Below are 23079 nucleotides of genomic sequence, written 5' to 3'. Positions count from 1 at the left end.
ATGAAAGAGGTGGAGAAGCCCCCCAAGGAAATAAGGCAACTGCTACCCGTAATGGTATGAAAACATTTTTCTCATCTTCGCAATTCGTCCGTAAAGTAATGCCCACACGTGCTTTGGTCGATCTCCCTCCCCGCATGGACAGGCGTGCACATTTCACTTCCCAACCTGATTCATTCAGCTGATAGGCCTGGTAACCCTCGTCATGTATTCAATATTTGTCACGGTAAAAACAGTCTGGTGGAGAGGAAATCATGAGTTCGTAGCGGCAGGCCCATAAGAACAACCCCCCCTCCCGCAAATCTACCTACATACGTTAATCCTACCTACATGCGTGAAACCTACCTACATGCGCGAAACCTACCTACATGCACAAAACGTTCAGCATTGCCCCTTCCCCTTTTTCATCCGCCCACCCCCAGTTCTACTGCATGGTTCTGCTCCAAATAAACGTCCAGAAGCAGTACGTGGACAGCGACCTGTTGAATGAGGGCTACACCAAGCTGCTAACGTGTAAGGGGTAGACGCACCCCCTACGGGTGAAATAATAAACCATGTCTGTGCCTATATTTAAATGTGCCTGATTATCTCGTTGCAGACTGCCCCCCCTGTAACACTACACCTATAATTTGTACTTTTTCGCTTCTTTTCCAGTTCACGTTTTGCTATTCCTCTTCATCTGGTCCTTTTACAAAACGTACACGGTGGACCCTGGTAGCATCCCCAGTGAGTACCTTCCTGATGGGGCGACAGGGACGAAATCTCATATGCATCTATTACAGTCACGTTGGATAACAATGTGTGTGGAGTCCTGCTAAACATGAATTAGGTTCCCTCAATAGGGGCACCAACCCATATCATCCTAGTCCAACCATGTGCAATGTTTTTTCCTGACCCCTTGTCTATTGCCTAAAAGACACCCATGAGTGGACCATCGAGCCGGACGTCAGCAGAATAAAGGAGCGAGGACAAAATGGTAAACATGAAGCAGGGCGATTTCATGACCACTTTGCGGAGGCATCATGTGGGTATCTACAAATATCTCTCCCGCTTCTTCGACTTGTGCCCTTATGTATGGATTATCCATTTGTTTGTTGTATGTTCCTTCCCCTCTAGGCGAGCTCCGATACTGCACACACGAGAAGAAGTACAAGCCGGATCGGGCCCACTACTGCAGGTGAGCAGTCCAACGAACGTGTATATACCGTGGGAAGACGAAGGAGATCATACAAACGTGAAAATTTTTGACCACTTATATGCACACCTCTGTGCTCCCCTCACCCACCGCAGAGCCACCAAAAGGAATATACTAAAAATGGACCACTACTGTCCCTGGGTGGGGAATTTAATCTCCTAAAAATGCACCCCCATTAGCAGAACCGGCACTGTCAACTGTTGTATCGCATCAGAAGGGGGGACAATGTGTGCCCCCAAAAAAAAGGAAAAAAATAAGAACAACCAAATGGGGAGGTAGAAAAGTGTAAGCTCGTCTAAGTATGCACAGATTTTCCTGTGTGCGTGCTTCTCTTCCTCCCCCCCTTGCAGGTCGCAAATGGCGTGGGTCACTACAACTACAAATTTTTTCTGTTAAGTCTTTTCTATGCGAACCTATGTTGCCTATATGTGGAGGTCAACTGTCACTCGTCCTTCCCGGACTTGTATGCAAACCCGAACGTCCTCTTTAATGAAGTTTTTTATATTTTTCTGGAGATCGTCCTTGCTGCCGTCATCCTGCTGTAAGGCTTTCTCATTTATGAAGGGGCCCCACGGGGAGTAGACTCCAAGATGGAGAGAAGTGGAACAAAAAAAAAGTCACACATTGTGGGTTATCCACTTGGGATGAACTGATCAGATACATGGGCTTCATCCACACGGGGGAGTCTTTCCCCTACGGAATTCACCTCACCATCATTTTAACTTTTCTTTTCCCCACACATGCGTTGCTAGGATTATCTTCCCCTTCTTCCTGTTCCATCTGTATTTGACTGCCCACAATTATACGACCCTGGAGTTTTGTGTGGTGAGAAATTTACTCCCCCATGGATTATTAATATGGGAAGAGGCCCACTTCACCTTTAGCAAAATGAGCATGTCCCAAAGTGTGTAGATGTGATCATGTCTTCACATGGAACTCCCCACCACCACCACTGTTCTGCATGAGCACCTTTTCAGATTGGGAAGAGAGACAAGAAAAGCATGTACGACTTGGGCGTGGAGGAGAATTTCAATCAAGTTTTGGTGAGTTGACAAAAAAAAAAAAATAAAAAATAAAATAAAATACGAGAGGGGAGGAGGTGACAAGGCCTCCCTCCGATGAAGTTACTCAATGATAGAAAACCTTCCCAGAGCGAACGCACCAACCTGTGGTAACATTCCCCCTTTTTGTGCACTCCCCAGGGAGACAACATCCTTCTGTGGCTGCTGCCCGTCGGGGGCCCCAAAGGCGACGGATTATATTACCAGACGTTTGCCCAGCACGGGTGAGAGGTGAAGCGGTTAACTCGTGTAGAGGTTCACTTAGGATGACGCACCGCTTGCTGGGCGATCGAAGCACTCCCTCCTCCGGCAACTACATCATCCCCACCGGTGCGCATATAAAAATGTATGAATACATTCGCTTGGCTGACCATCTAGGAGCCACACTCGAACGAATGCACCTGTTACTCATCACTTTTTAAAATGGCAGCACCCCAACCCCCAGATAATGAGTGCAGAGCCATCAACATGTTGCGTCCTACATGTGGCGCCACACCAACTGACCGCTGCACCATTTTGTTTTTCCCCACTCGGATTTTCCCTTCCGTTTGGTCCGCCTCCCTTCGAGGATCATTCTATCCATATTGTGATCTCGGTACTCTGGCTAGCTATTTTTTTTTTTTTTTTTTTTTTTTTTTCAAATGTGCTCTCCATTCTGTTGACCCGATACATTTCGCTAGTTGTATGTTCCCCGTTTGTTGCCCCCTTTTGAATCTTTTGTAAAAGCAAAGAATTATTAAAATGTTTTTTTTTTTTTTTGGTGAAGAAGTATTTGTATAAACTGCTGCAAATTATAAAGTGGTAATTTTTTTTTTATGTGTGGAAAAGGAATGAATATTTGACTTTCCACCGTGGCGCAAAATGTCGAGACCAAATCCGGGCCTCTGATTTTCCCCATGGCACCCCCCCCTGTGATAATGACTAACACATCCTAAGATGAATTTTGTGAAGGTGTCCCTCGATTCTTACCCTGTCAAGTAAGGAATGCGAAGGGGGAAAAGACACTTACCCCGTCTGTATGGTTTATTCCTTTGTGTGGTGAGTCTTTTCCCCATGTCGATACTTTTAGCTGCGACATTCAGCTGCTACACTTGGCCGCTCCCCCCCGCAGGTACTACAACCGAACGCACAAAGTAACCAACACGCTGAGGCTGAAGGGGATAGGGTTGCTAACCTGGGAGGAAGAGGACATCAAGCATTTCTTTCAGAAGCTGGACTTGACCTTCATGGTCTATTTGATACTCCAGCAGAATGTCGTTTACGTGGAGTTTTACAAAAAGAAGGACTGCTCCTACGTCTTCAATCTTCTGAACCACGTAAGGTGGAGCGGTGACACAAATGAATGTGCCAAGTGTGCGTTCCGGGTTTAGTACACCTGTCATGCGTGCTCCTCCTTCACCCCCACGACGTTTTCCCCGACAGAACCCCCCAAAAGGACAGCAGGACCGTAAAACGAACATCCAGGCGGAGTATGTAAATGTGCGATACGACATTAAGGAGGAGTCCCCCACCGTCTATTCTCGGGATTTCTCTGCCCTGGTGGGTGGCATCCCTAACAAGGAAGCTACAACGGATGCACACAACGAAAGCGAACTCAACGCTGGTAACGGTGGGGATGACATTTCCATCCAAGCGGATGCTATCGGAGAAGACTTTTCCGAGGAGGTCATTCGGGCGTACGAGCAGGAACAGTGGCTTAAGTATACCAAAAACGACGGTAGGTTTATGCGGCCCCGTGGAGTAGACATTGCAACTGCATTGCAACCACATGGTAAACAGTTTGACACCACGCCTGGATCACCCCCCCTACCGCAGAGATCAATGTGTGCCACTACTTCTGCCGGAGCACGCCGAACAAAATTTACAAGTCCTACTGCATCCCGGACCCGCACCTGTTCTTCTCTCTAAAATGCATGGACCGCATAGGGGTCCTTCTGGACGGCCGCCAACCGAACCAGATCTCCATCCTCAAATGTCACGTGAATAAGGCCGTCGAGTATGTCATCGAGTCGAGGCACATTTTCCAGGTGCGTTCACACGGAGAAGCACCACCCATGCGGCACATTTTTACAATTAATGCTCCACATGATGATTAATTTTTCTGTCCCCTTCACCGCTTTTATCCACATCGCCAGGACGAAATAGCCTTCTTAGTAATGAAGAACGATCTGCCTATGTCTTTCCTGAACATTCGAAATGGTACTGATGAGGGACGTCTGCCATGTCATTTAACGCACCGCGTCGAGGGTGACTCTGCCAAACGTTGTAATGGTCGTTACATCTGTACCCCCTCTACCACCCCGACGCAGAAACGAAGACGAACCTAATTGTGAAGAAAAATACCCTCATAAGGATTAAGGGCAGAAGAAGATACGAACTGATTTTTGGGATTCCCAAGAAGAAGACGATTCCACTGGAGGGGGAGGTACTACCACACTTACGGAGGGAGATTATATTATTTTTTCCACCTAGGTGTATCGTAATTATGGAGGGAGCCTGTTCAGAACATCTTCCAATTCCCTTGCAATGTCCACCTTTTTACAGATCATGCGCCGGAAGGACAGCTACCTAATGATCTTCCGCTTCATTGACGAACCCAGCGTAAAAAAAATGTTAACGCAAAAACACAGGAACCAGAAGGTTAAGGACGAACCACAGGAGAAAAGTTGCGTCTCCGTAGAAGTTGGAAAATACAACTCGGATAAAATTGAGAGGAAATATGTCCTGGACGTGTATAACAAAATAGCGCAACATTTTTGCTACACCAGGTATCAGCTTTTAAGGGTGCTAATTACCACATGCGTGATGCGTGCATCTACTTCATCATCACACGCAGGGCGAAAATGCAACCTCCTCCAGACAATTTCACCCGTAATGCGATTCTCCCTGCAGGTACAAATCCTGGAACAACGTGGAAAACCTCATCAACGAGGAGCAGGAGGGAAACCTTATCATAGACGTTGGATGTGGCAACGGCAAGAATGTACAGGTTTCTTCGAAGTACTTTTTCATTGGTCTGGATTTCAGCTGGCACCTTTTGAAGCTTGCCCAGAAGAAGTGGAACTCCGATTTGTTTCTAGCCAACTGCGTCAGCATACCTCTACGATCGAGTATGCTAACGGTGAAGGGTCCCACTGGGGCTGCAACTTCAATGTATTCTAACTTCGTACTACCTATGCAAAGCGCCTCTTTGTTTGGTAGTTCCGCCTAGCGTCACCACATCAGTTTGTGCAAACGGCTTTTTATTCACCCTTCCCCGCAGACATAGCCGATCTGTGCATTTCCATCGCCGTCATCCATCATATCGGCACGCACGAAAAAAGGTAATTGCGTAGGCAAGGATAAGGAGGTTACGTGCCTCCCCCTGAATAACACTACCGATCATGGTCCGAACAGATTTTTTCCCATTTTTTCCTATTTTTTTTTTTTTTTTTTTTTTTTTTTTTTTTTCAGACGACAGGCAGTGGCTGAGATGGTCCGATGTACCAAAGTTGGGGGCAGGATCCTCATATACGTCTGGTAAGTGGGACAGCTGAAGGGGAAGGTGTGACCTCACCGCGTCGCTTCGTAACTGCGTCGCTTTATAGCTGCATCGCTTCACTCAACCGCCACATCGCTTTATTCCACCGCAGGGCCTACGAGCAGCAATCGAACGTGGTCGGAAACCGGAAGTTCGAATCCCAGGACAGTAAGTCCCGCGAATTCCCTGCGTAGATATGTTCCAACGGATAAGGGGCCCATAAAGAGTGCCCTTCTTTGCAAGCATACTCATGACATGCTAACTAACTATCTACTTTCATCGGTCTTTCCCTCCCCCCCTTCCTGTGACCCCTGGGCAGTTTTCGTTCCCTGGTACCTTCAGCCGCAGCACACCTTGGAAGGCACTGAAGACGTGAAAGAAGTGGAATCGCCCGAAAGGGAAGTCCTCCACCCAGCCAAAAAGGGTAAAGCATCGCCACAGTGGTGATGCGTGCAATCGAATACGCTCCTCTACGTGAATGTATATTTTTTTCTTCTTGCCCCTTTTTAACCCCGCAATGATATGTGCCGATTCATTGTGAGCTGGCTTGTTGGGTCAACGCGCGAAGGAGGATGTGCTTGCATGGCCCCCCTGTGATCACCTTCATTTTGTGCAAAGTTCATATCGTGCATTTATGTGGGTAACTCCTTTTTCCCCCACTTTGCAGATCTGGAAAAGCTACAGAGGTACTACCACGTATTTAGGAAGGAGGAGCTCCATGACTTGTGCTTAAGCATCCATGGGGTCCGCATCGAAGATTTTTTTTTTGACAATAATAATTGGGCCATTCTTCTGAGGAAAGTTTGTTGACAAGTTTGTTGACAAGCCGGTTGTGATAGCACCGTCTGCCAACCTGATCGTTCGCCCATTATGGGTTATACCCTTTTTTGTTTTGCTCTCCTCTCCTTGTCGCCACCTCTTTGCATGCGTTTATACGAGCAACAGTGCCGTATCTCCATCCCTAATACAACATACTTTTTGTATCCTTCCTTTTTACTGCTCTTTTTTTTTTTTTTTAATTTTTTTTTTCTTCCCCTCACCTTATGTAATGACATAAAAAGGTTACCTATTTGTCATTTGCGCAAACTGGGCAATTTTACCCCCTCAATTGTGTTCGATCCTTCTGAACAGAACAATGGAAGAGCAACTTCCACCATGTTTATTTCCCCACCACACGTGTTGTACATTCCTTCCTGTGCGGGAAGAAGAGGGAGTGCCTCGTTACCCCTTTGAGAAATTTCCACCACCCGTTTAGTTGCGACCGCAGTTTGTTTGTTCGGCAGACCCACTCGTTCGTTCCTTCCCACTGTTTGTTCCTTCTATCCATATTATGTGTTCCATTTGGTGCATTCGTTTTACCCGCTAAGTATGCGTAGCTTCTCCCCCCGTGAAGAAGGGTGGCCCTGCCTGTAGCCCCGCCTGGATAAACATTGCGCAGAGGGAAATGAGTGCACAGGAAGGGGGAGGAGAGGCGGGTGGGCCGGTTGTAATAGGTGAAGCTGGCCTTGCGGTCGAGCCAGACGAGGCAAACACATCAATCAGTCCAGATGAGGAACCCCCAAACGAGCAGCAAACGTACGATGTAATCATCATAGGCGGAGGACTCTTCAGCTGTTGCCTGCACTACTTTCTAAAGAAAAAAAAGCCAGACATAACAATACTTATTCTGGAAAAGGAGCAAACGCTCGGGGGGTATATAAAAACAGAATGGCTAGAACACCAAGGGAAGAAGTTCCTGTGCGAGTTGGGCCCAACCATTTTAAAAATATCTGACGAGAGTTACCAGCTACTAAACGAATTAAACCTGTTGTCACACGTAAGAGTCCTAAATAAGAATCTCCTAAGGTACGTATACTCAGGTGGACAGCTACACCCACTCCGTCTGTCCATTTGGGGTTACTTTGCTTTCCCCCTTATAAGTGTCATAAATAAAGTGAAGCTAATATATAAGCTCCTATTCAGGAGGTACAAAAAGTTGACGGAGTACGATGAGGACGTAAGTGTCGAAGGATACATGAGGGAAAACTTCGACATGGAACACTTCAACTTTTTATTCCTACCGTTGATTTATGGATCCTGTGGGGGCATGGGCAGCATTTCGGCCATCTCCTTTTTTTCGCGCAACCTCAAAATGTTCGATAATAACCTGAACAAGTTACGCATATGGCAGGATCGCCTATCGCAGCAACGCATGGGGGGTGGAGTGTGCAGAGTGGATAGCCTAAGCGGAGGTGAAGTTGGCTGTGCCGCTCCTCCCCCCAACGAAGGGAAGCTACCAAACATAGAGAAACACATATCCATAAACCAACAACACTCCTACGCGCAAAGAATGAATCAGAAGTACGACCCGTCCTTCTTCAATAACGTGTTGCACAGACTGGACACATCCACCGGGGACACCATCCCGGGGGACCTAATTGGCGGGTCGAGCAGAATCAGCGAATCGACTGGTGACCACGATAGTGACAGTCACCAGAATAACAACCCAGCAAATGATAAATGGACAACTAAGCACCACGCAGGGATGGACACCATGAAGGGGCAGCGTGCTTTCGTGCACACCTCCCTCGTGGAAGTGTTCCTCCACTTCGTAGAGTATATCTACGCGAAGTGCAAAGGCGCAGTCCTCCAGACCATGCTGCTGCTCTATCCCGAGCTAGCCAAAAAAGGCTCCAAGCAATATGAACAAAATAAAAAAAAAAAAATTTTAGGAAAAACAATATCCTTGAAATATGGAATGTACGAAATAATTGACCAACTAAAAAAAAACATAAATAAAAAATATGTGTGGACAAATGAAGAAGTAGATTTTGTTGAAAAGCACGACGAAGACACTTGGGTGTGTACCATCAGGAGAAAACATTCGAGCAAAACCTCTTGTGTATACGGGAGAAATGTCATCCTTACGGTGAACTCCAAAACATGCGCCAATATCATGCGCAAAATCTTACCCCCCAAAATGAAGACCAACCTCACAAATGTGCAATACTCCAACATCATCAGCGTTACAGTGTACTACCATAAGAAGGACATAACACTGCCGCGAAACTGCTTTGGATTTTTATCCGCGGACAAAACGAATCACATCCTCGGGTGCTTCTACACGAGCAACATGTTCAAGGAAAGGTGCAATGACGATAGTGTTGTTGTATTAACCCTATACATGGGGGGACAGAACAACCCTAATGATATATACATGGAGGAGAAAGACATAATCCAAATAGTGTCCAAAGAGATGACAAAAATATTTCATGTAGAGAAGAATGCCCAACCTGTTATCCTCAAGGTGAAGAAGTGGTTTGACTCTATCCCCTTCTATTCGCACAACTACGAAAGGAATTTGAAATGCTTCCTGAACGAGTTGGACAACCCGCAGTACCGGAACTTATTTGTTGATTCGGGTTGGATTACCGGGACGTCCATATCGGACAGGATTGCTTCGGCGAGGGACTTGTCGGAGTTTATGGCGGCCAACGTCTTCCCTGTGAAGACGCAATGCGGTAATGCGGTGTTAGTATGACGGGGGTGGTCTGCACCGTGTTGTGCAGCGTCTGGGCTGCTACAGCGTATTCTCCCTGGTGTTATAAGGTGGGGATATACTCCATCCATTCTGCGAAGATCTGATTAGATGCGCAATTTGGTGAACATGCCATTTGCACCAACTTGAGAAGTGGAAAAAAAGTCACACATAAAGACGAGTGCTTATCTCCACGTAGTTTGCTCATAAAATTTAAGAAAAATACTTAATTTATAAGAAAGAAACGAAATAAAAAAAAATAAAAAAAAAAGGCAGTTTTGCCTGAACAGGCAATAATATTTCCAACTGTGTGTATGTTTTATGCGCATATATTTTGGCTAGCTCAACCCAGCTAGCTATCTATTTGGCTATTTTTTTTTTTTTTTTTTTGTTCTCCTTTAAACACGTCCTGCTGTGCACTGCACGCTGGACATTCTTCTTCACAATTTGACTGCATTTTCCTGCTACACATTAGCAAACACACCTTGTGACGCGATTGGCGATTTGCAGTTGGGGCAAGTGGCGCTCCTAACAAGCCACAAGTCGATGCAGGATTTGTGAAAGGTATGGCTGCAGAGCACCAACGTCCGCACACATTCACCCACCTGGAAGTCGTTCAGGCAGATGGAGCACTTGGATTCGCTCCGAACTTTCTTAATGTAATGATATGGTAGGTTCTCAATTTGCTTCAGTCTTAGCCCATTTCTATAAATGAATATTCCATAGTCTCTCATCATATCAATGTTGCCACTCCACCTGGTGAATATATCATTGGTCTGCATGCTGATGAGCGTTCTCTCGTAGATTCTTGCCTGGTATTCCAAATATAGGGACAGCAAAATGAAAAATAAGTACAGCAGGATCCACACATAGCAAAGTACAATCCACAGTACAATAAACCATGGGTGGTTGTTTCTTGGTAGACATTTCGGTGTATATTTAATTATTTGATATATCCACACTGTTCCTACTACATTCCATACGAGAAAGAATGGGAACAAGACGCACAGGACTAACAGGTTGATGTAGTACGGGGGGGTGTTTCTTCTATATATGATAGGGTCATCTCCATCGTTGCTTAAATATTGGGCTAGGAAATGAGACAATCTATAGAGCACTATAGATATGAAGGAGACCACTAGCCATACGTGAATTGGTTTGTGGCACTTGGAAAAATCCTTCCACTGTAGAAAGATGTCTCCGATGGAGTAGCACACGGACAGCAGCAGGATGAAGTCATTGTAGCTCATTCGCACACGTGCACTTTCGCCGGACGCCTCCATTTTGCAAGAGTATGTGCTGTCTAGTACCCCCTTATGCTTGGTTTTGCTTCCCCTCTGTGCGCAGCTTTACGCCGTCGACGGGTGTGTGGTGGACAGCCAAACAAGCAAAGCGAAAGCATAAGTACGTGGCTACACATACACACATGATGATATATGTGCATGTATAGTCACATACTTATGCAACCGCGTTTTCCTTTTATTGGGACATTTGGGCAGCCTGACGGAGGGAATTAACACGGAAAGAGAGCAAAACATTTTGAGGTGTCTTCAAGGAATTGCTTCGTTCTAGGCGATTCACAAATTTGGGGGAATCTTCCTTTTGGCTAATTTTTTTTGGGGGTGGCCGATAATAAGGTGGCATACCCGTAAAAATGTGCATGTGTGCTCTTTTAGGTCTAGCACGAAACAGATTAGAGGGAGGGGCAGGGAGAAAAGGTGGCCCTCCCGTGACCACACTGGCCCCTTATTGGTTCATGAATTGCCTAAATGTGCATGTATAACCACAAGCATCATGAATGTATTATGCCACTGGTGGTGAAATAACCTGAGTGCTTCTCGTGAACCATCTTTTTTTTCCAACTTTACATTTGCTCACAAATGGGGTAGTAACTCTCGCCTGTGTAAAGCTTCCCTTTTTAGTTGACGCATTGGAGAAAGGCGAATGCCTGTTGGTAAGTGTTATGCATCGTCGCGCTTTTTTTTTTTTTATTAAGGTCCGCTGAAGATATATTCTTTTTTCCCTTTCATTTTGGTATGTCCGGCAGGAGCGATGAGGCACTCCTGGGAGAACGAGGAGAATAAACAAAAAAAAAAAAAAAAACAGAAAACATACAGCGAAAAAAGAGGGAAAGGAAAGGTAAACCTACTGATGAGTTGATAAGCTTTGTTTTATTCCAACAGGTCGGTACTCCAATACGTATGTCCCTAGATTAGCCATGCAACCCAATCCATGCTTACTCCCTGCAGTGGACGTATAAGCAGTGGGAGAAAAGTAGCATTGGTTCCCTCCAACCGTGGCATCCCATCAGTTGCTAAATCAGAAGCGTTTTCCCCATCGAATTAGCCATCTTTTGATATGCTTAAAATTATAAACAAATGAAGAATGTTTGAACGAAGAAAAAAAAAAAAAAAAAAGTTAAACTATTATTGTCAGACGCAAACAAGTTATGGTTATGATAATTTTAAAACTAATTGGGAGGTGGGGGATATATCAAATAATTGGAGGAAACTTTCGTTTTGCAAAAAAAACAAAAAAAAAGGTAAAGTGGTGTGGGTATGAACAGGTGGACGAACAGGCGGATGGACAGGTACATTAGGACCCCTACATTCATACGCGGAGGTATGATGATCCATACCGTCTACACACTCGTAGGTTTACATATGCGCGGCTGCCTAACGCCTCTTGAAATTTTTCCTGCTTTTATTTTTTTTGTTCTTCTTAATTCGCTTTTTCGTCTTAAAGCGTGCCTTGCCCTTTCGGTCGCTTTTCGCATTCCCCTTTCGCTCGCTTTTTATATTCTTCTTTTGGTCCCTTTTTGCATTCCCCTTTTGGTCCCTTTTTGTATTACCATCCCGACGGCCCTTCTCCTGGTCCGACTTAGAATGCTTCAGGAAAAACTCCTGCACGTTGAGCGTGTTCAGCTTATCTTCCTTCCGCAGTTGGTCGATCTTTTGCAAATTTTTTTTTTTTTCTATAGCTTCCATTTGGCTAGCAACTTTTGCAGAGCCACTTTTTTTATTAAATTTTTTATTCATTCTTTTTATTTTATTTTTTTCTTTCTCTTCCACCCGTTCGTGATCCTTTACAATTTTTTGTCTGACTTTTTCCATGTGCAAGTCACTTTTAACCATGTCTGCTAAGAAGTCGTATGGCCTGTTAAAGGAGATGTGTAGATCCTGGAGCTTCTTCAGACCCTCCACTACGTTTTCATGTGTGAGCTTCAAGAATTCACTTTCCCTCACTTCGCAGTGTCCAAACAATTTCATTTTTTTTAAATAAAAGTTTTGTGAACAGGTCAAGTCCAACTTTTCCAGCCATTCGTTGTTCCCATCACTGGGGGTTACCTTGATCATTATTTGCTTTCGCTTTTTTGCGAGGAGGACTTTGTTTTTGGCCAACTGTTTCGCTTCAGCGCGATCGTCCGGGTCTGTCCCGGGGGGCAACCTGCGGCTGGCCGTCCTCAACAAATTTCCTTTTGGGGTAATTTTCTTCAACTTTGTTGCCTCCTTTTTGGGCTTCTTCCCTATCCCTTCCTTCTTCTTGCTCCGTTTCTCCCCCACCAGCGAACCCATCAACTTCAATTTTTTAAGAATCTTCCTCACGGCCTCCTCCTTCGCGGATGTACTTCCCTTCTTTTTCAGCAAAGTATCCGTGCCATTTTTCTTCTTCTTTTTTGCGCGAACCACTTCCCCGTTGTTGCTCTGGAGGGTCTTCTTCTTCCCCATGCGGTCTACCACCACAGGGAGTGCCTTCATTTTGTTCCACGATTAAAATTAGCAAGGCAAATAGAAGACGCGCAGCAGACTGCACAGAAGTGGGCAATGGGTGAGGGTCCCCTTGGTGGGCAAAGCATATATACAAAATAACAACCCGCTTGGAAAAAAAAAAAAAAAAAGCGATAGAGAGACTGACCAATCACAGTATAGCTACTACGTATCAGCAGCAACGTTAACTGTACGATGGGTTGCTCTTATCATTGCCTCTCCCCCCCGTCGGTTGGTGGAATGAGAATAACTCGACAAACTCATGCTCATTAAAGGAGAGCGTTTCGGCATTCATATTCATCCCCCCTTTTGGCGCAAATGAAAATGAAGGAGCTTCGATTTTTTCTCCCCTACGCTTCAACTAAATAAAAAAAGCGCTTGCTTTATCCCGCTTGGCTAGTTGCTAAAATGAAGCAGTCAACTTTGAAATAATGCAGAACGGCTCTGCTCTGCATACGGGAAGTGGCGCCTTCATACGTCACATACGCTACTACACTACATACAAATGTAAGCATTTATGTATATCTCTTCCGCGAGGGCATAGGAGTCGAATTTTTTTTTCCTTCTTTTTTTTTTTATGAAAACCTTTTCCCAGTTGTAGGGTGGGCGCGTCACAGTTGCTTTTTTTTTTTTTTTTTTTTTTGGATTCTCCACCCGTCGGGTAAGCACTTTGCCAAAACGCTGTCATGGAAAAGAGGCGCAACGGAGCATAAACCCCACGGAGATAATGCATGCCACCATCTATGAATGTATCTAATCTGTATTAACATGTTTTTTTTTTTATGTTGAAACTTTCTCAACTGGAAGGAATGTTTCCGAAGTGGTGCCACGTTCTTCCAAACTAATTTTTCTCCCCTTTTCTATAGAGTGTCACGCAACTTGGAGTACATCTCATTATAATCTGAAGGGGATTTTTTTTTTTTTTTTTTTTTTTTTTTTCCTGTTGTCCCTCGCTGCTTCTTTTGCGAGGTTTCGTCATATTGTTTTCGCCCACAGGAGGTATTATTTACCCAACCGTAGGAGCGCAGCGGAAAAATATAAACTTACGTGTAGGCATGTACCTATGTATACTTATGCGTAACGCCGCTCCTCAGTGACCAGAACGGATGAGACTTTTAACTCCCGTCTGTTCGCTACGCTGGGACCCCCATCAGCAGCAACATTAGCTAACGCAGAAGAACGCTGAGAAGAAAAGAAGAAGCTGTAAGACTCGCTTCGGCAATCAGCCAAATCCGCATGACAGCATAGTATACACGGACAGAAACGTCCTTGATACGCCACACGCCAAAAAACGAAGGACCCTTTTTGCAGGCAGCAAATCAAAGTACAAACGTGAAGGCGTACAACATACGGTTCTGCGAGAGCCCCTTTCGCGTAGGTTTTGTAACGTTTAGCCACCCTTCCAAAATGGAGATGGAGGAGGAGCAAAGCAAGGAGGAAATCGTCCAACAGTTGGAGGAAGGAAAGGCAAAGACAAGAAAAGGGAATTTGATTTTAAAAAAGCGAAAGGGAGAATTACACGAATCTTCCAAGAGCTGTTTATTCATTTGCAGCAACAAGAGGACGGAAGAACTAAAGAATTTCATGCAGGATCTGTATAACTTACAGAAGCCATTCACATGCTACATGCCAAAAGTGCACCCAAATTTGGCAGACATACAAACGAAACTGAATGAGCTTGTCGACTTATGTGTACATAACAGCTGCTCCTTTTTTTTGTCTGTTTTTTCAACGAAGAAGAAACCGTCGAGATTTATTATGGGAAGATTATACAACAACAAGCTGTTCGACTATTACGTCTTTACTTTACTGTCATACATTCCTATGAAAATGTTTCCCCACGCAAAGGACGTCCTCTGTGACACCAAACCGATCGTCCTCATTCAGGGGTCCTACTTTGAGGAGACTGACGTTACGAAGAATCTGAGGAATGTCCTCTTCGACTTTTTCAAGCACAGGAACGTAGACACCGTGAGCAGTTCCTCTGTGCAGCGTCTTATCGTGATTAGCGCGTTCAGCGAGGGTGCCACCCCCAACCAGGTACTCTCCTTCCGCCAGTACCTACTCAAAAAGGAGCACTTCGGCCACCCGCATGCAAGTGACCTTCCCCCTTTGGAGGAAATCGGCCCACGCTTCAACTTCGTTTTGGACAACTCCCAGATTGCAAACTACCACCTCTTCGAAGAGGCAACCAAAAATGTCGATCAACTGTTAAAAAAGAAAAGCAAAAAAAAATTAAAGAACGTCCAAGTGGACGAATTGGGAAACACCATCAAGCGCGTCTATGTACAGAAGCAGAGCTTTGGAAAGCTACACACGAAGCATACCAAACTACACAATCGAGTGAAGAAAGCGGGACGCAAGACCCAGCCAGGTGGAGCGAAAAATGCATGAGGCACGTCCTAAGCGTTTTAAAGATTTGCCCGCACCATTTGACCTGCACAATTTGCTCGCCCATCATTTGTTAACCCATCATTTGTTAACCCTTCATTTTGCAATTTTACTTTTTAAAAAAATTTTTTTTTTTTACTTTTTTTTTAATTAATTAATTTTTTTTTTCTATTCCGCTGCGCGTCACTTAAAAAAAACAGTTTGACACTGGGAAGTTATTCAAAGAAAAAATATACATAAAAAAAAAAGGAAAAAAAAGGAGGAGAAGCAGGTCCCCCAAATGAACAACCCCCCTTGGCGAGCAAGCTCAAACAGGTTATTTACTGCTCGTCCTTCCGCCCCCTCAGATGACCCCGTTAATGTTGTACCCGCGGCTTTTCAGCGACTTCCGAATGGACAGGACACGCAATACCTGGTCCCGGTTCCAGTTGACCATATCCGCGTACTTACTAATGAGAATGTTCTCCAAAATGGGCTTCTCATTAATGACCTCCTTTACCAAATCTTCCTCAGCATAGGGAATGTCCTTCAAGCTCATGTTTACTTTTTTCAACAGAGCCTTCAAGCTACTGCTTAAGTAAATTTCCTGCGTCTTTTCCACTTCGTTATATAGGTCTACATTCTTTATCCTAATAACGTTCTCTTCTTTCGTTTGTTCATTTCTGTCGTTTCTGTCGATTAGTTTTATTCCCCTCCGTTGGTTATTCGACGTGTTAATTTTTTGGATTAGCCTCTTCCCCAATTCGAGGTGTCTCTCTTCGGCTGCATTTTCTCCTTGGTGGTCACTCATGTAGCTATCTCTCTGCGTTGTTTCACTGTCCACCTGGTAATTACCCTTCCTGGATATGCCCCTCCAGTAGAGTGACGAGGTAGATTGTCCTCCAATTTGGAAAACTCCTCCCTCAGTTTGGTTACCCTCATAGCTCTTCACCCGGACGTTGCTCATTTCGCCACTGTAATTGATTTGCGTATCCAACGGGTCTGCCCCTTCCCCATGCTGACCTGTAACACCATCGCTGGCGTAATAATTCCCATAGTAGGTCTCCTTTTCCGTCTTCGTATCAACAACGCCACGCATTCCATACAACCCTGTGTTCCTTCCACTGGGGAACTCCTCTTCGTAATTATACGGGTGGGCATTTCCCTGCATGCTGTTACTGTCATAATCGAGGGGTCTGCTCCCCCCACTTGAGAACATATTACCACTTCCTGCTCTGTTCCCAAGGGGCATCATGTTGGCAGAGTTCTTTGTCTTGTTCTTTTGCTTACTCTTTTGCTTATTGATCTGCTTATTTTTGTTCTTCAATTTTCCTCCCTTCATTGTGTACTTGTTGGAGTAGCTCCCCTGGAGGGGGTACCCGCTGGTTCCTCCCCGTCTATTGTTCATAGAGAGGGTGAGCTGGGAAAATTGCTGCCGCGGGTGGTAGGCACTTCCAACCGTTCCATGTAAATTGGGTCGACCCATTTGACCCTTCACTGCCTCTCTCTCCACTTCTCCAAAAGCAGAATCCCTGTCTGCTGGGTACCCGCTCTGACCTCCGTCCGACGGCACATCCACATGGTTAAACGGGGCATAGCTGTTATGATTGACCCCGTAAGAAGTACTCTGATTTGTTGAATACAACCCCCTTGATGCATTTTTCAGGTTACTCACCGGTAAGTTCTTTCCACGTATATGCTTCAATGATGAGGGGGTATCCATTTTGACTGTGTTTATCCTTCCTCCCCTCTCGTACAGCTGCCTCCTGCCATTCTGTTCGTAGTCGTAATTTGGGCCTCCCCAGGGTGGGTTTTCCCCGTTGCTCACCTCCCCTAGATCGGAGCCACGTCCACCAGCATCACCCCTATCCATGTTACCCCAATCAACTTCATGCGAACCGATACCCCCCCTGTGACATAATTGTTCCCCCAAAGGATACGCATCTGTGTCCACCTCATCTTCCTCCTCGCCGTCCACACACAAAAACTGGAACTTATTCTTAAGCGCATGAAACTTCACCCGGGTGATGTCCTCCTCGCTAAGGGGATTCATCTCTACGTTTAAAATCCCCAGAAGGAACAGCGCATGGATGAGAGAGTAACAAATGCTCTTATTATTACTGAGAAATTTAATGGCTGTTTGGGGAGAGAGTCTAACTAGCTGTTGCATTTTCTGAACCAAAAGGACGACGTCATACATGTGCATGTTGCTAAGAATTGCATGTCCCTGTTTTGTAATCACTCCTTTTTTGTTAATTATTTCGATCTTTTCATTCCCCTTTTTGGAGTTCCATTTGTTTCTGCGCTTTGCTTGTTCATCTGTCTGTTGCTTCGTTGACCCCTTAATTGGGTGCTGACCATCCTTCTGGTTCTGCTCCCACGGGGGGAACCCTTCCCCGTCCGTCGCGTCTATCGCATCGTCTTCTTCATCGTCTGTCATATCGTCCTTTCCATTTTCCACTAATTCAATGCACAACTGCCTACCTTTGAGTCTCTCCCTTCGTGCGTATGCCTCTACATCGTTTAGATTTTCCCCAAACCGTATGTACCCGTGGCAGCTCTTAATGCCGAGCTTTGTCCTCTTCAGTCTGCACATGGGGTGGGTGAAAGGAATAAACAGAAACGTAACACAGTGAATGTGAATCCTGTGGGTGCTTACATTTAGTAGCTCCCTTTGGGTTCCTCAAATAGGCAACCCTAAACATGGTGACTAAGTCCCACTCAACACTGCTCCGATGAGGTATATTTTTTTCATTCTTCTCACCTGCAGTGGGTAACCTCACAGGCCGGTTTAAAAAAGTCCTTCAGCTCCTCCTCCGTGACATCGTAAGGCAAGTTCGAAACTGAAAAAAGGGGGAAAAATAAAAGCGGCACGGTGAAGGGGGTGGCTGGCGAAACGGCTTGCTGGTCTAGCATCCGGCCGATTGGTTGATCCGTCCGTCTGGGTATAGCCCACGCTTCTACCCAAGCAGTGGCGAAGCAAAGAGGGCAACGCGAAAAGGCAAAATGAACGTGACGAAACAAAACCTGCGTAGATAAATGCCTACCGAAATAATCGATGGAGCAGGAGTTCTCCGTCATGCTTTAAAATGTTAGGTACGAAAATGATTACTCATTTTACACTTGAAGGGGAGAGGGGAAAATAAAGAAAACAGTTTTCCCCGCCGCTAATAAAGAAACATCAACGCGGCCATCCCTCCATTGACATTTTTTTTTTCATAACAAGTTCTATAGGAATTATAAGAAAATTGGTTTGAAACATTTTTTTTAAATGCTCCGTTGTTACGCAGTTTTGGTTTGCGCCCGCGGGGGGGATTTCCTCAGTTGCATGCACTGTTGCGTCGGCAAAAAAAAAATAACGCAATAAAGGGGGAAGGAGGAAAGCGAAGGGGTAATAAAAAGAACAGGTAAAACGAAACCGTTGTGTTTGCTACACGAAGTTGTACAGTCAACGTAGCATCCCCTTTTAGTTGACCCTTTTACGCAAAAAAAAAAAATTGATTAACGGGAGGGGTAGAAAAATCCCTTCCCTCGTGGACGCTCATTTTGGTGTCCTCTTTTTCCATCCTATCATTTACACAGAACGATGCACACATGAGTAGGTATGCCCAGGAAGACCAACTCATTTTGTAAATGCACCTTTGGAATAACCCACGTGGCGGAAAAGAACCTCCTGTCGAGGAACGTCACTCCGCGTTATTCTACATATCACAATGTGTTGTAACCCCAATCGGGTTGTCCACCGTGGTGATAAAAGCAAACCTGCCTTGTATGCAAAACTTATGAGTGAAGAAAGAATGCCCCCTCCCTTTTGGGTGCTTTGCAAAGTGAGGAGAGTTCGTTCCTTTGTAGTGTTGTGCAATTGAGCATCGTTTGGGCAGACGACGCGCCTTCTCTACGCAAAGAAAAAAAAAAAAAAAAAAAAAATTACGCACAGGGGCGCACATATACACGTGCGGACACTTGCAAGGGAGTATCAGCGGGGGGGGTCTGCCGGCGCAGTTGCAGACATTACTAAAACGGATTTAACTAGGTGCAATGAAAGGATCAATGAAGCGGAGGGAAATGGAAAATAAATCAAAAGAAAACGAAAAAATGAAAAAAAAAAAAAAAAGTGGAAAAAAAAAGAAAAAAATCGAAATAATCATCAAAGAAATTGTTGAAAAAAAGCAACGTGGTGAACTGACCAGTGGGCGACTTCACCTTCTACGCGTTACACCGTCGGTTCTTCAGCTTTTCCTGCAGTTCCTTGTCTATTCCTGGCAAGATGGGGTGAGCCCCGTGTAAGCTTCAGACAGGGAGGAGAAAAAAAAAAAAAAAAAAAAAAAGGGGTGCATATATGAGCATGGGTGGTGGTGTAGGATTACTTCCGTGCATCAGCATGTTGACATACATGTAGTGACATTTCAGCATGAGCGCTTTTTCCCTTTCCATCCTTACAAATTCTTGTTTGGCCCGACTTTCGCTCCACCTGCGTGAGCGTTGTGTCCGTTGACGTCTAGGTGCTCCCGCGAGTCTTTATCTTCTTCGTCGTTTAGCCCCACGCCGCTGTACTCCTTCTGGACGCGTTCATTTTTTGAAATAAATCTGCACCGATGGGATGTAAGGAAGGGGTGGCGGGGAGCATGTTTGGCTGGCCAAGTAGGAGACGTAAAATGAGGAAGCAGCAGCTGGTTCAGCAAAGCGATGTTATACAATATGGTGTGCAGGTACAGTTAACTGAGAACGCTTTTTCTCTTTTTTCGCTTTTTCTTCTTTTTTTACTTGGACGCCTTCGCGAGCGCCTCCATGGCGATGTTAGCGGCAAACCCATTCATCGGTTTGTTCATTTTGTTCATTTCGTTTAGGTCAGTTCTGCGAAATGGGAATTACATGGAGATGGTGGATGGAAACAAATTCAGGTCGGTCATGCCACTTTAAATGGGTCACTCTTTTGAGGACGGTTGTTCAAATTCTCCTCCATTTTTTGTGCGAAAATGGGTATACACAATAGGTGTCCTCTCATCTTAAGTGTGATTTTTTTTTTTTTTTTTTTTTTTTTTTTTGTTACTTCTTTGGGGAGTCTCCCGCCTGCTCCGCGCAACTTTCATTGTGGTCTTTGCTTCTGTTCGAAGGCACGGCTTTCCCTGCGTCTTCCACAGGTGTTCCTTCCGCAGCAGTGTCGTTTCTCATTTTTACGATCGCTTCCTTTTCGCGTCCTATGATATACTATTAAGAGGTGGTATGTGCGTGCTGCCTTGTGTGTTTTTGCGTTTCGCGAGGCTGACAGCACATGGCGCAATGAACGCAATGAAACCAAACGGAAGAAAAAAAAAAAAAAAGGGAAGCAACGATCAGTAAGCAAAAAGGAAAAGGCTTAATATATTAAAAAAAAAAAAAAAAACGAAGTTGCAACTTTTTGTGCCTTCATATCCAATTTTAAATGTTTTCCACAATGTTAATAGCTTTTTTTTTTTTTTTTTCATTTTTTTTTTTTTTTTTTTTGTGTGTGTGTGTCCCCTCAGTTATTTTCAAGGCTTATAATTTTGTATTATTAAGGGACAGTCTTTGAATGGGGGGGGAGGTGGCTTCGTCCAAAGGGTGTGCGTCGATAGCGTGGGAAGGCGAATTTTAATCTGAGGATGCATGTGATCCCTTGGTTACGCGCTGTTTTGCTCTCCTCTTTTTTCGCTATTTTATTCGCCATTTTTTGTAACATTTCCCCCCCCACTTCAGGTTACTCCTATGCCTTTTTGCGCTTTCCCTCGGCAGCAATGTAACGCGTCCCCACAAGTTGAGGACAGCACATGCAGGAGGGGAGTTCACCCCAGATGGAAACACACAGAGCAGCAGCATAGGATGGTCACTCCTTTTTATTCTCCTTTACTCATTTTCCACGCATTGAACAATGGAACCTTTGGAGTTCCTTCTCCTTCCATATTTTAAGTATCATAACAACGTACAACTGTTTTTTTTTTTTTTTTTTTTTTTTTTACACCTCCGCATGGCAAAGGAGCCCATGCCAGACGCATTCCCAAATGGTGAGAAAGCGCTCCCCCACCAATGACAAAGCGCAGCAGATTTAAAAAAAAAAAAAGAACGGGCATAGAAAAAAAGGCCAAAACAGGACAAAGTGAAACATATAGGGGGATAAATCAAAGACTGCCTGGGGCTGCCCCCCTCTGCCAGCGTTGTCAACCCATGCGCGATTTTTTTTAAGTGGCACATTTCCCATGATTGCCCGCAATTTTTAGCCGTGCATGAGGAAATACCAAATGTAAATGGTCACACAAATGGGAAAAAAAAAAAAAAAAAGGACGTCATAGTTCCCCAATTGTTACAACTACCTTGTTGCGGCAGTTCCTCCAAGACCGCCTTCCGTTGCGTCTGGAAAGGAGAGTCCCCCACTAGCCTTGTATAATCGGTGTGTTGATCCGCACTGCGCGGGAGTTATTTTATCAGCCTTTAAGCTGTTGTGAGCGCGAAAAAGAATCAATTCGCAACGCGCAACATTCGCGAAATGTGGCCGGAAAAAAAGGTCAATGGTGTTATCCCCCAAACTTTACACATGGCTACTCAAGCAGTCAAACGGTGATGTGCCTGCTCTTAGGAGGCAGACTGGGATGTTTCCCGCGCTAAGCTGTCAAATACGACCGTGCGATGAACAACACATCTCAGTAAAGATGGAAAACCCAAAGGTTAAGTGACCCCATTGTGAAACGATTCCCGAACGTACTTTTCCACTCTGTTGTAATGCAATTTCCACAAATGACTCGTTGCTCCGAGGGTGTAGAACCCCCTATCATTTGTGTTTTTTTTTTTTTTTTTTTGGGGGGGGGGATATTTTTGGCTTGTTTCACCTGAACAGTTTTTTTTTTTTTTTTTTTTTTTTTTTTTCTGGGGGGGATGCAGATCGAAGGAGGTTACACATTTGCGCGGTGGCTAGCTTCTTAATTTTTTTGTAAATTAGGGTACATAAAAGAAGTAAAAAAAAATGAAAAAGATGGCATTTGATAACTTAACTGTGTCTTGTGTTAATTTAATTTAACTCAATTATGTGACTTTTTCTTTTTCTTGTTTTTTTTTTTTTTTTTCAACCTGGTGACGCTTTTTCACGCATGCCTCCATTTCTTTTTTAACCCCTTTTTTAAACAACCCGCAATTACACCCCCCCTGGGAAACACACACCATACAAAATGCAGCTGCTTCTACATTGCGCGTGCAAGGGAAAAATTGCTAAATAAATTATAATGGAAATTAAGTCATGACAAAAAAAAAAGTAAAGTAAATAAAAGAAAAGAATCTCCGTGTTAGTACTTCCGACACTACATGCTGCCTCAACACATGGCTTTTCTGCCACTTTTAACGAAGTTACCGCGAAATCTGAACAGGCTGGTAATTTCGCTTATTTTTTTTAAGAGGTGACCTGACCCGACGTCCGCTTTGGCACTTTCGTCAAGTTCCGGGTTGCCATTTAGTAATTTACCAATTTGATGCGTCACCATTTCGTCACGTGACCAACTCACCATTTTTCCCATTTGCCCATTTATCAAATTCCCAAATCATTTGCTCCCCAATTTTATTTTTTGAAATGTGCAACACTCCTGTCACATTACCCCGTGCTCACAAATTATGGTGTGTTCATTTTATTTTTTTTTAAATTAAGAATGAAC

At 44.6% G+C, this 23079-nt stretch overlaps 8 protein-coding genes across 8 annotated transcripts; 4 read left to right on the top strand and 4 right to left on the bottom strand.

Moving 5' to 3' along the window:
• Positions 1–2481, top strand: PCOAH_00014250 (Palmitoyltransferase; the record flags this gene model as incomplete). Its single annotated transcript, XM_020058234.1, has 11 exons — positions 1–54; positions 179–223; positions 420–510; positions 652–723; positions 914–973; positions 1114–1174; positions 1288–1333; positions 1543–1733; positions 1945–2017; positions 2170–2235; positions 2395–2481. 11 exons carry the CDS (start codon positions 1–3, stop codon positions 2479–2481), a joined length of 846 nt encoding a protein of 281 aa, XP_019913684.1.
• A 708-nt stretch (positions 2482–3189) lies between these two features.
• On the top strand, positions 3190–6583 carry PCOAH_00014240 (Uncharacterized protein; the record flags this gene model as incomplete). The annotated part of the gene is made up of 13 exons (XM_020058233.1): positions 3190–3230; positions 3365–3569; positions 3676–3970; positions 4069–4280; positions 4389–4452; positions 4563–4678; positions 4798–5021; positions 5146–5363; positions 5516–5576; positions 5707–5772; positions 5886–5941; positions 6093–6197; positions 6441–6583. 13 exons carry the CDS (start codon positions 3190–3192, stop codon positions 6581–6583), a joined length of 1806 nt encoding a protein of 601 aa, XP_019913717.1.
• Positions 6584–7217: 634 nt separating this feature from the next.
• Positions 7218–9293, top strand: PCOAH_00014230 (Protoporphyrinogen oxidase; the record flags this gene model as incomplete). Its single annotated transcript, XM_020058232.1, has 1 exon — positions 7218–9293. One exon carries the CDS (start codon positions 7218–7220, stop codon positions 9291–9293), a length of 2076 nt encoding a protein of 691 aa, XP_019913894.1.
• A 461-nt stretch (positions 9294–9754) lies between these two features.
• On the bottom strand, positions 9755–10573 carry PCOAH_00014220 (Uncharacterized protein; the record flags this gene model as incomplete). The annotated part of the gene is made up of 1 exon (XM_020058231.1): positions 9755–10573. The coding sequence occupies one exon, from the start codon at positions 10571–10573 to the stop codon at positions 9755–9757; it is 819 nt and encodes a 272-aa protein (XP_019913652.1).
• A 1392-nt stretch (positions 10574–11965) lies between these two features.
• Positions 11966–13048, bottom strand: PCOAH_00014210 (Uncharacterized protein; the record flags this gene model as incomplete). Its single annotated transcript, XM_020058230.1, has 1 exon — positions 11966–13048. One exon carries the CDS (start codon positions 13046–13048, stop codon positions 11966–11968), a length of 1083 nt encoding a protein of 360 aa, XP_019913828.1.
• A 1416-nt stretch (positions 13049–14464) lies between these two features.
• Positions 14465–15451, top strand: PCOAH_00014200 (Brix domain; the record flags this gene model as incomplete). The annotated part of the gene is made up of 1 exon (XM_020058229.1): positions 14465–15451. One exon carries the CDS (start codon positions 14465–14467, stop codon positions 15449–15451), a length of 987 nt encoding a protein of 328 aa, XP_019913858.1.
• Positions 15452–15791: 340 nt separating this feature from the next.
• Positions 15792–18508, bottom strand: PCOAH_00014190 (Uncharacterized protein; the record flags this gene model as incomplete). The annotated part of the gene is made up of 3 exons (XM_020058228.1): positions 15792–18015; positions 18192–18270; positions 18475–18508. The coding sequence occupies 3 exons, from the start codon at positions 18506–18508 to the stop codon at positions 15792–15794; spliced, it is 2337 nt and encodes a 778-aa protein (XP_019913868.1).
• Positions 18509–19633: 1125 nt separating this feature from the next.
• Positions 19634–20599, bottom strand: PCOAH_00014180 (Uncharacterized protein; the record flags this gene model as incomplete). Its single annotated transcript, XM_020058227.1, has 4 exons — positions 19634–19715; positions 19868–20014; positions 20192–20281; positions 20478–20599. The coding sequence occupies 4 exons, from the start codon at positions 20597–20599 to the stop codon at positions 19634–19636; spliced, it is 441 nt and encodes a 146-aa protein (XP_019913836.1).
• Between the last annotated feature and the right edge of the window lie 2480 nt (positions 20600–23079).

Source organism: Plasmodium coatneyi, chromosome 6, assembly GCF_001680005.1.
Source record: "Plasmodium coatneyi strain Hackeri chromosome 6, complete sequence".
Lineage (NCBI taxonomy): Eukaryota > Apicomplexa > Aconoidasida > Haemosporida > Plasmodiidae > Plasmodium > Plasmodium coatneyi.
This window is presented reverse-complemented; position numbering and strand designations above follow the sequence as displayed.